Source organism: Schistocerca americana, chromosome 1 (assembly GCF_021461395.2).
Source record: "Schistocerca americana isolate TAMUIC-IGC-003095 chromosome 1, iqSchAmer2.1, whole genome shotgun sequence".
NCBI lineage: Eukaryota > Metazoa > Arthropoda > Insecta > Orthoptera > Acrididae > Schistocerca > Schistocerca americana.
Window position 1 is genome coordinate 1,104,642,241 of NC_060119.1, and position 14,882 is coordinate 1,104,657,122.

At 38.4% G+C, this 14,882-nt stretch overlaps 1 protein-coding gene across 2 annotated transcripts in view; it reads left to right on the plus strand.

The window, feature by feature from the left end:
• The first annotated feature begins 14,199 nt into the window (after positions 1-14,199).
• Positions 14,200-14,882, plus strand: part of LOC124618147 — a 54,999-nt gene continuing 54,316 nt past the window's right edge. The window contains exon 1 of one of the 2 annotated variants that reach the window (XM_047145323.1): positions 14,200-14,330. In XM_047145323.1, the coding sequence (XP_047001279.1) occupies positions 14,292-14,330 (39 nt within the window). In that variant the 5' untranslated portion in view covers positions 14,200-14,291. The remainder of the gene's footprint in view (positions 14,331-14,882) is intronic. The other variant, XM_047145321.1, reaches the window with a different exon arrangement.

Below are 14,882 nucleotides of genomic sequence, written 5' to 3' on the forward strand. Positions count from 1 at the left end.
CAATTTTTTTTAGATGTGTATGTGCAGTAGGAGGAACGTGTGGGACCATCAACAATGACTGTTGCTCCATTGCTCAATAAGAGAGAAATTACATTCATTTGACAACTTTGTTTTACAAATTTTGTTACTTTATTCACATACCAGAGCAAAACGCGTCACCAGTGATAAGAACTACTGCTAAGTTAGTGTCACACAGAACTGTTTGGCTGGGAATACAGAAAGATTGCCCATGATTTACACACAATGCCAAGGTTGTAAAATCTCTTGCCATAATTTTGGTCTGGCAGAGGACTTCTCGTCCCCTTCAGGGAGATTCTCACACTTGCATTTGGATATTTCCCCTTTAGAAGGCTTTTGCTTTGTAGTTACCATGGTAGATAGATTCAGGCGGTGGTCTGAGGCTGTTCCAGTGCCAGATATTACAGCAGTGTCTGTCACCCATGTCTTGATTTCTGCTTTGTTCTCCAGGTTTGACATTCCTCAGATTATCAGTGCTGACAAGTGCATGCCAACTTTTCGAGGAGCTCTTGAGATTATGCAGATGCAAACATGTACTCATTATGAGCTACAATCCCGCTAGCAACGCAACGGGAGGTTAGAGCTTATGTAACACACCCTGAAAGCTGCTTTGACTTGCCATGCAGAATCCTGGACGACAACACTACTGGTAGTACTTCTAAGCCTCTACACAGTAATTCTGCCCAACTAGTCTATGGAGAGCAACTGAAAATACTGGTTGAATTTTTTTCAACTCTCTCTGCCCTTTCAATCTATCGGTAAGGGAATATATCATATCTTTATACACCTAGAAAGTCGTATACAACTCCTCAAATCTACCAATCCATTACGACACAGCGGCAGGTAAATTTTCTTCCATAAAGACTTGTTCAAATGCGGGTTTGTATGGACAAGAGACGACACTGCTATACCCTCTCTTTCCCCTCCATATACAGCACCCTTTAAGATCTCTGACAGGGGTGATAGAACATTTGTAGTTGAAAGGATATCATGTAGAACAAAGTGGTAACTATATGAAAATGTTTGAAGTGGCCACAATCAAGCTACAGTAGCCCATTACAAACACTATTGTAAGGTGCTTAAAATGTTATTAGGAAGGCAAAGAATATGTGTATGCAAATAGAATTGCTAATTCACAGGATAAAATTAAAACTATATCGTCAGTTGTGAAAGAAGTGTCTGGACTGCAGCACAAGATCGACAATATAAAATCAGTTCATAATAAAAATATTTCTTAGTGATTAAAATTCTTCTGGGTATTATGCCGCCTCATTGCTAAAAACTAACAACAATAATGAACTAAAGCTGACGTTTCGGCTTTCAACAGCCTTCCTCAGAGCATGACCATGTTACTGATAAGTCAGATATATGTACAGTATTTAACAATCATTTTGTAAGCATTGCAGGTGAATTAAATAAAAATTTTGTTTCTACAGGGAATCATATAACTCTCTTGGCAAATGCCTTTCCAAGATTGATGTCTGAAATACTCCTCTGTGATACAGACAAGGGGGAGATTGAGTCAATAATTTAAGCACTGAAGATTAAAGACTATGATTGATATGACGGAGTGCCTAGCAGAATGTTAAAGTGCTGTGCTGCATTTGTTAATCCCATACTTAGCCATATTTGAAATTTATCCTTTAGGAATGGTCAGTTTGCTGAACGATTAAACTGCTCAGTAGTAAAGCAGCTTTATAAAAAGGATGAAACGGATAGTGAACACAACTTTAGACCTATTTCTATGCCATCAGTGTTTGCTAAAGTTATTGAAAAGGCTGTGTGAGTAAGAACAACTGATCATTTTATATCACATAATTTGCTATCAAATGTACAGGTCGGCATTAGAAGTCGTTTAACAACTGAAAATGCTATCTTTTCTTTTCGCTGTGGGGTACTGGATGGGTTAAACAAAAGGTTTCGAAGGTTAGGCATATTTTTCTGATTTACTAAGGTGGTTGATTGTGTTGATTACAAAATATTGCTCCAGAAGTTGGACCATTACAGAATACGGGAGTAGCTCATAATTGGTTCACCTCTTACTTTAGCAACAGGCAGCAAAAGATTATTATTCATAATGTTGATAACAGCTGTGATGTGGGGTCTGAGTAGGTTACTGTCAAATAGGAGGTGCCCCAGGGATCAGCGTTGGGGCCACTCTTGTTCCTTATTTATATAAATGATATGCCCTCTAGTATTACAGTTAACTCTAAAATATTTCTGTTTGCTAATGACACTAGCTTGGTAGTAAAGGATGTTGTGTGCAACATTGGCTCCGTTTCAAATAGTGCAGTGCATGACCTCAGTTCATGGCTTGTAGAAAATAAACTAACGCTAAATCACAGTAAGACTCAGTTTTTACAGTTTCGAACACACAATTCAACAAAACCTGACATTTTGATTTCACAGAATGGGCATATGATTAGTGAAACTGAACAGTTCAAATTTCTAGGTGTTCAGATAGATAGTAAGCTGTTGTGGAAAGCCCACATTCAGGATCTTCTTCAAAGACTTAATACTGCCTTTTTTACTATTCGAATGGCATCAGAAGTGAGTGATCATTCGACACGAAAATTAGTCTACTTTGGTTATTTTGATTTGCTTATGTCATATGGTATTATATTTTGGGGTAAGTCTTACCATCCTAAAAGGATATTTTTTGCTCAGAAACTAGCAGTTCAGGCAATAAGTGGTGTGGGTTCACGAACCTCTTGTCGACCTCTGTTCATGAGTCTGGGTATTTTGACATTGACCTCTCAATATGTATATTCCTTATTGTCTTTTCTTGTTACCAATATTAGTTTATTCCCATGAATAAGCAGCTTTCACTTGGTTAATACTCGGCAGAAATCGTACCTGCATTTAGATCGGACTTCCTTAACTCTTGTGCAAAAAGGTGTGCAGTATACTGCTGCATCCATTTTCAATAAGTTATCACGAGAATTCAAAACTCTTAGCAGTAATTCACGCGTTTTCGAATCAAAGCTGAAGAGTTTCCTCAGGGGTCACTCCTCCTATTCTGTTGAGCAGTTCCTTGAAAAATTAAGCTGATTCTTGTGTTATATTGTTGACTGCATTTACTTAAACTTATGGCTTGACTTTTTCGAGTTCATAAACATTTTATTTTTATCTGTTATTAATTTTATGTTGTAATTTCATGTACTGACACGTTCCCTGACCTTGTAAATTTCTCCTCATTTTGATCGTATGGAACTTGAAGCGTAAATACATAAATAAGTAAAAAGAAATGGCAAACATAACACAGTTGATCACCTTAAGGTAGAATAATCCGAAACTTGTCCTGATGAACCATGAAATGAAGAATCACAGTTGATATGTTCCCCTCACGACATGTTGGACAAGGATAGACATTCATCTCCCTGAACAGATTGAAAAGCGAATTGTGTTTATGCAGTCTGGCAGATAAATACTTTGTCAACTTCCCATGTCCAGCAGGCGCCGGGATTTTCAGTTCAGTCCAGATGAGAGGACCAACACACCATGTTAATAAATACGCTAAACACATGAATTGACAAGCAACAGCCCTCAAAAGTGGGGAGGGTCGGTTGATGTGGCAGACTGAAGTGGTCAGTAGATAGGGAGTGAGTGCAAGCATTATGAATAGCTGTGATATAAAATATAGATTTTTCTTTGTACTGGATGATATGATTTTATGTTCGTATGTTCTTTGGTAATGACTATGGGGTTGAGTTTTCTATTGTGTGCACTTGAGTATTCTATGTATAGTGAGTAAAACAATAATATGTTTACTGCTGTCATAGTCATGTGTATTACAAGTCGTTGCTGAATTCCACTAAAATGCTTTAGTTCCTTTTCTTATGACCTGTGGAATAACATTATCTGTGAGAACCAATACTAATTCAACAGTAACGATATCACATGGTATTTTAGGGAAAATGCTCCAGATTGGGAAAAAATATTTTTCCAGCCTTGATGTAGCATATGTGTACATCGCTTATACTGCCTTTGTTAGTCTCTGATAACACTCTTCACGTAGTTTACAGGGAAATAATTAAAACTGCAGTCAAACAGAACACATTTTATAATCTTTTCTCGGTTTTGGATGCCTGAAAAGTTTACTTGTTCACCATTCAGTTTTTGTGTATTCTAATTGGCCCTATAGAAAAACTGCAAAATACTATTAAACATGAGACAGTTAGCTATTCTGTAAGCTATCCACTACTTTTCACCACATAGAAGCAATTGCACAGGGTACAGAAGAACAAATGTAAATAATGTTCGGTGTCATTTAATACACTATACAGTCTTCCACAGAATTAAACATGCCACCAATTCTATAGTTATAAACTATAGCTTCCAATCTGGTGATACCCCAGATCACGTAAGAAACAGATCGCCCGATCACTTGGTCTAGCAGGCAACCCTTGTCAGGGAACGGCCACCAGGCGGCAACAGCGTCACACCCTTACTTGTGGCACCAACCACTAGATGGCAACATCGTCCGAATGCGTGCAGCTCTCCACCATTTGACGTATGCGAAGTACAGCCGTTTCTGACATAACAGTGGTAGTGGATCGAGTGGTAATGCCGAGGGCCTGCGAGTATATCAACTGTGGAAGAAGTAGACCGACAAATCCTGAACTAAAAATGTAATAGAACTGTCTCAAAACTGAAAATTATAAAAAATATGTAGTTTATTCATATTGTATTTAATTACCAAATAAAGATTCTCCACTAGGCTGCACAAATAAGTTTCGTTGCCTTTCCTTGATCACTCTACCGCATCTAACTAGAAAGAAGTAATGAGTTAAATCTGAGCAAAACAGTACTGCTTGTGACAATAGTAGATGTGCTGACCGCAAAGTTAAGATGTTTACCATCACAGAATTTTTTTACTCACGATATTTAAAGTTTCATAATATTAATTTTTTTCGAAGATATCGTTGTTAAGTACGTACATGAAATTATATTCCTTTACAACTAACAGTAATCATATGCAAAATGTGATTATGCTTAAGAACTCTTACAAAAATACTTAGAAAGGATGCAAAATCTGTTTCTTAAACTTATTTACAGTCTCAATGTGAAAAATATATTGTCGTTATAACTCACCTAATCCCTACAGATACTCTATGCAAAATAAATAATTATGTCGGTAATGTCAGCACGCGAAACCCACTGCTCAGTGCAATATTTGTCAGTAAATTAACTGATTATATTTCAAAGACATTGATAAGATTTTTAAAACTTTCTAGTGTTAACCTGCATGTGGAGATCTTTTTTACCACCATAATCCATATCAGAAGAGCTGTATAACAAAGAGGAAATAGACGGCATGGAAGGCGAGTGTAAAACCTATGCGACTGCAGTCCAGTCTGCATTTAAACAGTAATTTGCGAGAAATGTTTGTGTGTCACTTTTCATTTATTACATTTCGCATATGATTGTGAGAAATATCCCTACAGTAGAAACAAACTTGGTTTGTATAATTACAGGAGCTAATCTACATTCTTCGATTGAAAACTCGGGAAAAACCACAGCCGATCATGAGCTACAGTCAGCTGTGTGACGAATGCATTTCGTGCGCAGCGCTCTAGCCGAACACAAAGCAGCGTCATTCACGTCACCGAAGATACAACGTTGCCAATTCCGCGACATGGACAGTCAGTTAGCATTGTAGCGTCGCCTGCGACATCTGTTAATCGATGGTTGCCTGTTCCGCCGTAAGGACGGTCAATCTGTTTCTTACATGATCTGGGGTGATACCATGTTCTCTGACCATGTAAGATGTAAATGTTTTTCATAGATGCTTAACAGGCCACTTTATAAAATCGATAAAATTGTTACCAAAATCTTTGTTCACTCAAGGACTTGTGATTTGACATATAAATTTTTATACTACCTTACAGTTGCTGTTCATCCACATTAAACAGTCTACTTTCTTATCGTTGTTCACAATCACAGTGCTGATTCCTTGATAGTCTTTTTCCACACAGAAGTCGTAGTTTGATGTTAGGTAATCATGTACATCCATTTTGTTAATAATACCAGCAAGATCTTGCATTAAATATAGATACATAAGGTAACAGTAGTCTCAATGGAGCTGCTACAATATACCAGGCAGTTAATCCAACAGAATATCTATTTTGGTGTCAACCAATTACACTTTATACATATAGCAATAGGATTTACATATCTCCTCAAAATGCTTTCCTATGCTTCCTTGCCAATTTTTCCCAGTATTCCTTTCACTGTCACACTGTCGTTCTTGTGTAGGAGAAATGGGTTTTTTGCCTTGACACCATGTTCACAGACATGAACTTGGAGATTTCACCAAGTAGATAACTGTTAAATGCCCCAAACATTTCCTCCTACCAAGCGAGGTAGCGCAGTGGTTAGCACACTGGATTTTCATTCTGGATGATGATGATTCGCATGTTCATTCGGCAATCCTGATTTAGGTTTTCCGTGATTTCCTTAAATCGCTTCAGGAAAATGTTGGGATGGTTCCTGTTAAAGGGCATGGCTGACTTCCTTCCCCATCCTTCCCTAACCCATTGGGACCAATGACCTCGCTGTTTTGTCCCCTCCCCCAAATCAACCAAGCAACACTTCGTCCTGTGACATTACAGAATGTTCCTCCTCTCCTTTTCCTGGTGTTCTATCATCACAGATTTTTAACCACCATAATATTGTCACAAAATGTTTCTGTAATGGGCATAAGCACATTTAAAATGTTCTTGATAAGAAGTGTCCAATTTTTAATGTAGTTTATAATACAGATGACAGTAACAAGACTCCCCAAGTTCTCAAATAATAATCACAAACGAAACTGTTCTTGAGTTGGCCTTGTCTTCCTCCCAGGAAGTTGAGGCTGTTAAGCAATTTCGGTTAGAACATGTTGACATTTTAAACTATCACAGAACACTGATCTACATCAGCTGTCAAAACTTCTTATAGACTATATACATCCATGTTGACGACCCTCCAGTCAAGTGATCAAACATCATTTCCGGTCACTTTTTCTAAATTTTCTTGTACTCGCAATTCAGTTGTAAACTCCCAACCCAATTGCACTATTTTGTGTGCATCAAGACGTCTGTGGGAGGACAGGAGGCTATCAGTCCTCTCAAGTGTCATAGTTACCCACTATGTGGATAGGATAGTACCTGGGTGGCATAGCACAGTGTGATAGTTCATGAGCAGGTTAGTATGATGTGTTATTGGAAAAGATAGTAGCCAGATGAAGCAGTATGGTGGGATGCTTTCCTGAAGGAGATAGTACACAAACAGAGTGTTATAGTGAACTGGTTTCAGGGAGAGGACAGTACAGTCCTTTACACAGACACGATAGTACATTGCGGTATCTGAGCGTCATAATAACGTCGTTATAATATTATGCAGTACAGAGTAGGGTTTCAGGGTTCCACTTGGGGGTGGGGAGGGGGTAGCCTTCCTTCCTCTGACAGACATATTGACAAAATAGTGCAACTGGCCTATGAGCTCACAGTTGGATTGCAACTCTGTTTACAATTCAGAACCTATGTTACTAAATTCATAAAGTGTTGTGGCTAAAGAGCATAGTGTTAAGCTGCTATCTGTAATTCCTCACTGCTGTTAGGTATTATTCACACCAAGAAACAGGATTTGCAATGCATCCTATGTTTTATACTTCTACGTGATGCAGACTGAGTAACAGAGCTCTTCAATGCGTGCATTGAGTTATAAGTATAGCACAGTGTGCATATACAAGCTAGAAAGCAGTTTGCAGAGCTTTAAAACTGGTGGAAATCTATATTAATCACAATTTGTTTGTTATAGTGGTTAAAGACCGGGGGTCCCCAAATGTTTCCTCTGGTGGAACACTTTCAGGATCCAGGTACTTTGATGGGACACCTCTTACTTTGAAGGTTAATAATATTAATAAAATTTTTGAAAAATGAGAAAAACTTATTTAAACAGTGATTACTTCAATTTCAAATCATAGTGAGTAACGCAGAGATAGTATAGTTTAAAAATAATAAGCGGAAACACCATGTTATTCAGCAGAAGACAGTTTGGAAAACCCTGATGTAGACTATGGAGAAATCGATTACACAGACTCTAAAAATATTTACAATTCGGTAGTCATCTTACAGAATTTATAAAGTGCTCTAATTAAAGAAGAAAATGACATTAAGTTAGGATTTATAGCTACAGTGCATGACTCTACAGGAACAAACATTAACAGAGCTGAAAGAACTGCTGACCGACACAAAGCCTACAACTGACTGATAGGGGACTGAAAACTGAGATCTCCTGATCCATAAACTGGCACTTCCAAGCACAGATGATGTCTGATAGTTTTGTTTGCACTGCTGCGGCTTGGATCTATCAACAGCGCATTTCTATGCAATCATTATGTCAGCACTGCAGACCTGGCATGTTGCAGCCTTGACCTGCCTTCGCACAATGACAGTCAATGCATAGGAATGTGAATACAGTATGCATTTTGTTCAGTAGATGGCACAGAAGTATCTGGTGCACCTTACGGCGTCTGCCAGTGTCACATGCTAGTGGAGGTAGTGTCTCTATGGGCTCACAGTCTGTGGAAGCTATCACTGAGTCAGGCTGCAGCATGTTAGCTCTGCTACTGTAGAATGTGTACAGCACACAACCATGGTGGCCTTCACACGCACATTGACAGATGTTGGAGTCTGCTGACAATCCCTACAGTTGGGTGGGGGAGAGGGAGTGAGGGTGGAAGGTGGGCGACTCAGACCAGGTGGAGATATGTCATATCACACTGCACAGTGTAGCTGCATGCACGCCAGTGAAGTGAGAATAGTGATGATCTGCTGCAGCTTGGTGTTCCATTCCAGCGCAGCACAGCATAGGGCAGCGACAGCTGCAACCCTGGTACTCTGGCACTGCATGCATGCAGGTGGCAAGGCATAGGAGCAGCGACTGCTGCAGCCTTGGTACTCTGGCACTGCACGAATGCAGGTAGCTAATGGCAATGGCAATGGTCCCGCTGACGATGGCAGCGATGGACTTCACATTTGGCGAGTCAAGAGTCCACAGAAGAAGCCCTCCCTATGTGGTATACACTTAAATAAAGACAGCTCTTTCTGTCCTATGCAATGCAAGTGGACTTAAACTTATGGAAAGTCAGCTCCTAACTTAGGGTGAAAGCTGTAACATCAGAGGGGTGGGGGGTATCACTTAAACTTCGCGCTATTATCATTTTAAACTTGGGCCAACTGAAATTACAACATTTCAGGCTGTGCTCTTATGTTCAACTCCACCATCTTAAATTCTGTACTTAGCGCAAGTGATCTGGCAACCATGTAGGCTACAATCTTACTCCAGTCTTGAATTGTGATATCATGGGGCTGCGCTTGTATTCCATCAGTTAACTTGGTTAGCCATCTTGGATCATGACATCATAGAGCTGTGCTCATATTCCCAAGTCATCCATCTTGAATCATGACATCATAGAGCCTGTACTCATGTCCCCAGGTCAGTCATCTTGAATTGAGATGTTGTAGGGCTGTATTCATATTCCCAAGTCTGCCATCTTGGATTTTCCACCATCAGGACAGTCCCTAATTTTGGATTTTTTAAATTTCTCACCATTTTAGATTCAGGACATCTACTACACCCCCATAGTGATGTCATAGGAATTGGACTATTTTGATTTCCCACCAATTCTTTTAATTTACACCAGTTTATACACAGGGCAATTTTCCTTTGAGATCATAGGCATGGGGGAAGAAAGCTGGCAACAGCAAAATATGTCATTGATGACACCATAGGGGGAAGGCAGAACATCTGGCAACAACAGAGACTGTGCTCAAATGGCCACAGCTGCACTACACATTCCGTTCAAGAGTAAATGCATTGAACACAGGTATATCCCTGAAGACATTGCTTCAAGACGTTCCTTTAAGAACATAACAGACCGACTGCTCTCTTCTGTAGAATAAATACTTTTTTTTATTTTATCTACACTGCCGCAAAAGGTTATGGGATAGGAGAGCATCGAGTAAAAGTATCTCTTATTCAGGTCTATGTAATAAGAGAGATTACTAAGTGCAAAGTAGGCAAAATTAATTATTTTGGTTGAATCCACAACATTTTTTTTATAATTACGGTTTCTCTGATTGCTGTAGAGTCAACTGCTCTTCTTTTCTCTATTAACCTATTATAATCAGTTGCCTTCTTATTTCGCTCATTGTAATGCTTGGTCTTAACATTCCTCAAAAACCTATAATTCATATATATTCAGCAATGAACTCCTAACGCACTGATGCATATCACTTCTTTAATCTTCCTAGCCACAACAGCTTGACAGTCAATCAAGTCTTAAATCGTCTATCAGACCACAATACTGTATTTCTTACTACCCCTTCATTCAATCTTAAGCTAAATCTAAAATCTGTTTGGAAAACAGTGAGAGTAATAAACGAAGAAACAATGAAGACATACAGACAGAAACTACAGCTAGTTGATGCATCTGAAGTATATGATACAGCAGATGTTAAATAATAATTTAATCGTTTCATTAATCAAACAAAAAGTCTTTTTGAGGAAGTATTTCCGAAGAAAAGATTTAGATAAAATCAGCATGACACTATGTTTAAGCCATGAATTAATTAAGGCATAAAAATCTCATGTAAAACAAAAAGGAAAGTGTTTGCATCAGCTCGAATGTCTCACAATGCTCAAATGATGAGGCAACATAGTATGTAGTCTAGATATTAAGGAAGTTGATACAAAATGCAAAAGTATGTTTTAAAAAGAGGAAATTAATAACTCTAATAACAAAACGAAGACCATGTGGAAAATGTGAAAAATGAGATGGGGACTAGTTCACCTGCCAAAGAAATGTTTATTTTAACCAACAGATGCAATAAACGGGATGATCCTGAAACTGATTGGCGACTCCATAGAGTGCTGTGTGCACAACGGCCATATACGTGAAATTAGAAGGAAGGTCAGCACTGGCCGTAATATTGATGGTTTATTGACAGCAAAATCGATTTTCAATCACATAGTGATCATCTTCAGTGCTGTAGTGTACAACTCATAGGCACTGGTTGGTTGGTTGGTTTGGGGAAGGAGACCAGACAGCGTGGTCATCGGTCTCATCGGATTAGGGAAGGATGGGGAAGGAAGTCGGCCGTGCCCTTTCAGAGGAACCATCCCGGCATTTGCCTGGAGTGATTTAGGGAAATCACGGAAAACCTAAATCAGGATGGCCGGACGCGGGATTGAACCGTCGTCCTCCCGAATGCGAGTCCAGTCATAGGCACTGGTGTCAAGTTATTATCAGTAACCAAAGCTATGAAACGATCACAATTTATTAAACTCATAGGCACTAGTTTCAAGTTACTATCAGTAACCAAAGCTATGAAACGACCACAAGTTACTGTGATCGTTTCATAGCTTTGGTTACTGATAATAACTTGACACCAGTATACTACAGCACTGACGATGATCACTATGTGATTGAGCATCTTAGTAAATACATGTGCAGCGATAGTTAGTTTGATTTTCAGAAAGGGTATCAACAGAGGATGCACCAAATGCATTTACTGACAGTGTTTTGGGATCCAAAAATGACGATTTGATGACAGTTGGAGTACTTTGTGAGCTATCCAAAGTTTTTGGCAGTGTTGGTCACCACGTTCTCTAGAATAAAGCCAAAACCTTAGCAATGAGTGGAATAGTAGGCAAGTGGCTTGAATATTATCTGTGAGATAGAAAGCAGAGAATAATCATGGAAGGAATGCACAATGACAGTGAATCTTCAAACTGGGGCACCACTGCCTTTGGAGTGCCTCATGGTTCAATATAAGGCACACCGCTTTTTCTGATATTTATAAATGTTTTGCCGCTATGTATAGAACATGGAAAGGTTACCATGTTTGCTGACGAAGCTACTGTATCAATTAATAATCCTTCCAGAAATATACTAAGTGAATTAGTAAATAACACAGTTGTAGATGAGGTAAGGTGGTTTGAAATTAATGACCTTGTAGTCAATTTAGAAAGAAATATTACATTAATTTTCCTCCAACACTAATGTTGCAGACGAAATAAATCTAAAAATGTATAAGCATGATGTGTTGAAGTCCTCCAGGTATTTGGATCTGCATATAGACAGCAAACTGAAGTGACAATACCATATTCAAGACACGTGCAAAAGATTAAGCACAACACCATTTGTCCTAAGAATTATATCTGACAATACGGAGACAGGCACAATAAAAACAACATAATTAGCTATTTTCATCTGCTTTTGGCTTATGGTATAAAATTTTGCGGAAATTAAACATTAGCAAACGAAACAGTGCTCTGTACAAGGAGATGAACTGTAAGAATTATTTGAGGAGCCATCCCAGGAACTCAAGCAGAAATATGTTTGGAGATATTCATATCTATACAGCAACTGCACAATATATTTCTTCCCTGGTGTGCTTTGCTACTAAAACAGCAACTGACTCAATATCAATAGCTGATCCCGTAATTACAACACCCAGAGGAAGCTTACTACCCAGTATGATCTAAAAAAAATTGTGTAATGCCTTTCCATCACACATTAAATCTGGTTGGAAACATACTCAAATTTACAGAAAAACTAAGGCTGTTACTTTTAAATGGTTCTTGTTATAGTATGGATGAATTTATTAGCCACCATGGATAATATCATTCCTAGTCTATGTACAGCATAACTTAAACTCCAGTTTATGTATATCTGTATATTCCTAGGGAGAAATGTGTGGTAGCTCATATGTTAAATAACTCACAAGTTTCTACTCCTCGTATTATTTACATCTTTCATTTCATAAATTCAATGTAATTTTGCACTAAACAATAATTTGTAAAAACCGACTCATTCTGTGTCCTGTGAACTGTTTACATATGGATCTATGGAACTCGAAGTAGGTAAACTATTTTAGAGTTTACAGTGTACGCAAAGACAAGAAACACTAGACTGAATAAAACAGCTGATTGAGACACGTTTCGTGCACCAGACTGTCAGCGATTTCCTGTTGGCGTGTTGTCCTTTGTGCGGATCGATGTGATTTGAGCTCACAGATTTGAGCAATTTTCTCAAACCTCGAACTCTAACTTTCAGGTCTGCGCGAATCTCCTGTCTGCACAGTATGATCTTTCTCCGCAGATGTGATGTGCACAGACATTTGCTGAGGCAGATCGTCACGTGTGGACCTCCCTTCTCAAAATCTCGGAATATTAGTAGAGTTTATTAATAGTGAAAGTACAGTTCATAAAGAACTTTCTTGATCTATTTCATAGGAGGTGAAGCCCACACAGCATTGAGATCTGCAAGTACAAGACTAGTGACATGAAACTAATTTCTATCGATTTAAATGTGCTTATTAATTACGCAATGTAGACTTTCCAGGTCGGTGCTTTGCGTAGTTATAACTTCCGGGCTGGGAGATCATCGTGTCCGATTACAGGAGATGAAACTTTAGAGCATAGTTTTGTGTATAGTAATGAAATTCACTGTGGGTACTTTTTGAAACATTGTAATATGGAAAAAACTTTTTGCACTTGTTTCGGTGATATTTTTGTCAGTTATGTTAGGCAATCCGAAACACATGCCGCAAAAATAAATAATTAATGAAATAGCTGCCGAAAAATTTGTTTTTTCATGTACATCCTTATACCTTGTTTTCTTTTTAGTTGGCAAACAACGTAAAAAAAAAAAGTATTTCTTCTGCCTGACTTGTTTTGCTGTTGAACCAGTTTTTAGTTATATAACTATTCTGAACTATTTGCAACCTTATTTTTAATATTGTGGTCTTTATATTTGTTTCCGTATTGTAAGGCCTTTCCCTGTAGATTAGGTCTATCTTTTGGAATATCCGTATTCTGTATCTCTTTGGGTAGTACACTGAGGGAAAATATAAAATCCTCGTGCAGCCTGCACAATGATTCACAATAACAAATTACGTAATGAAATGAAGATTAAGAAGGGTAAAACAGCACAAAATTTGATACTACAGACTATAAGCTAGACCAGAGCAGCGAGAAAACGTAATGTCGAGTCACTAACAGACGACGCCACAATCAAAACATAAGTCTCAGCTATGGACAGCAGCCAATCAGGAACGCAGCCATACATGCACAATGCGTACACAGCTGTTCGTGTGCTTCCCCGGCTCACGGCTGTCACTCGCTTGTGTCGTAATGTGGAGTGCTGTGACATGTTGAAACTTGAAATAGTGAAAGATTGGTGTTACCTGTGAAAGTAAACATAAAGTAGTAGAAGTAAAATGTCACGGAATCGCTTTCGTACGGAACGGCTTGAGCGCGTAAGTTGACATGTGTGTTGTTATTATTTATTTATTTGGCCTTCTACGACGCTGCGCGATGCAGCCAAATGTATGTGCTGGATGACTACGATATGATTTAATTAACTTCTGTCTTCAGAAAAATGCCTCGATTAGGTTGTATCGTTGCAAAAGAAAATGCATTTTATTTTGAAACTGGGTTGTCTAATAAATGCCAGTGATTATTTCAGTTGATGCGTGACGTTGAAACTGCAAGAGTTTTCATTCTCTGATATATTCTTATAATAACAGTTTATTTCATTTGACAGCTGATTTGCTGGTTTGGATTTATTCACGGACACTATTATAACGTTACTAGGTAGCCGATAAGTCTGTAACATGAATATGATAATAGGAAACCCACTTTGGAATTGTAATGGAGATAAGTACGTTCGTAATGTAAATTTATGTGGATGAAATGCATTGGGTCGGTTCTTCTGTAGATAAGTAGGCCTGTTTTTTAAAAAAATCTGCTGTCTGTCCAGTTCCTCACGTATTATATTGATTGAGTAGTAATTCATTCTCTTCATAAAC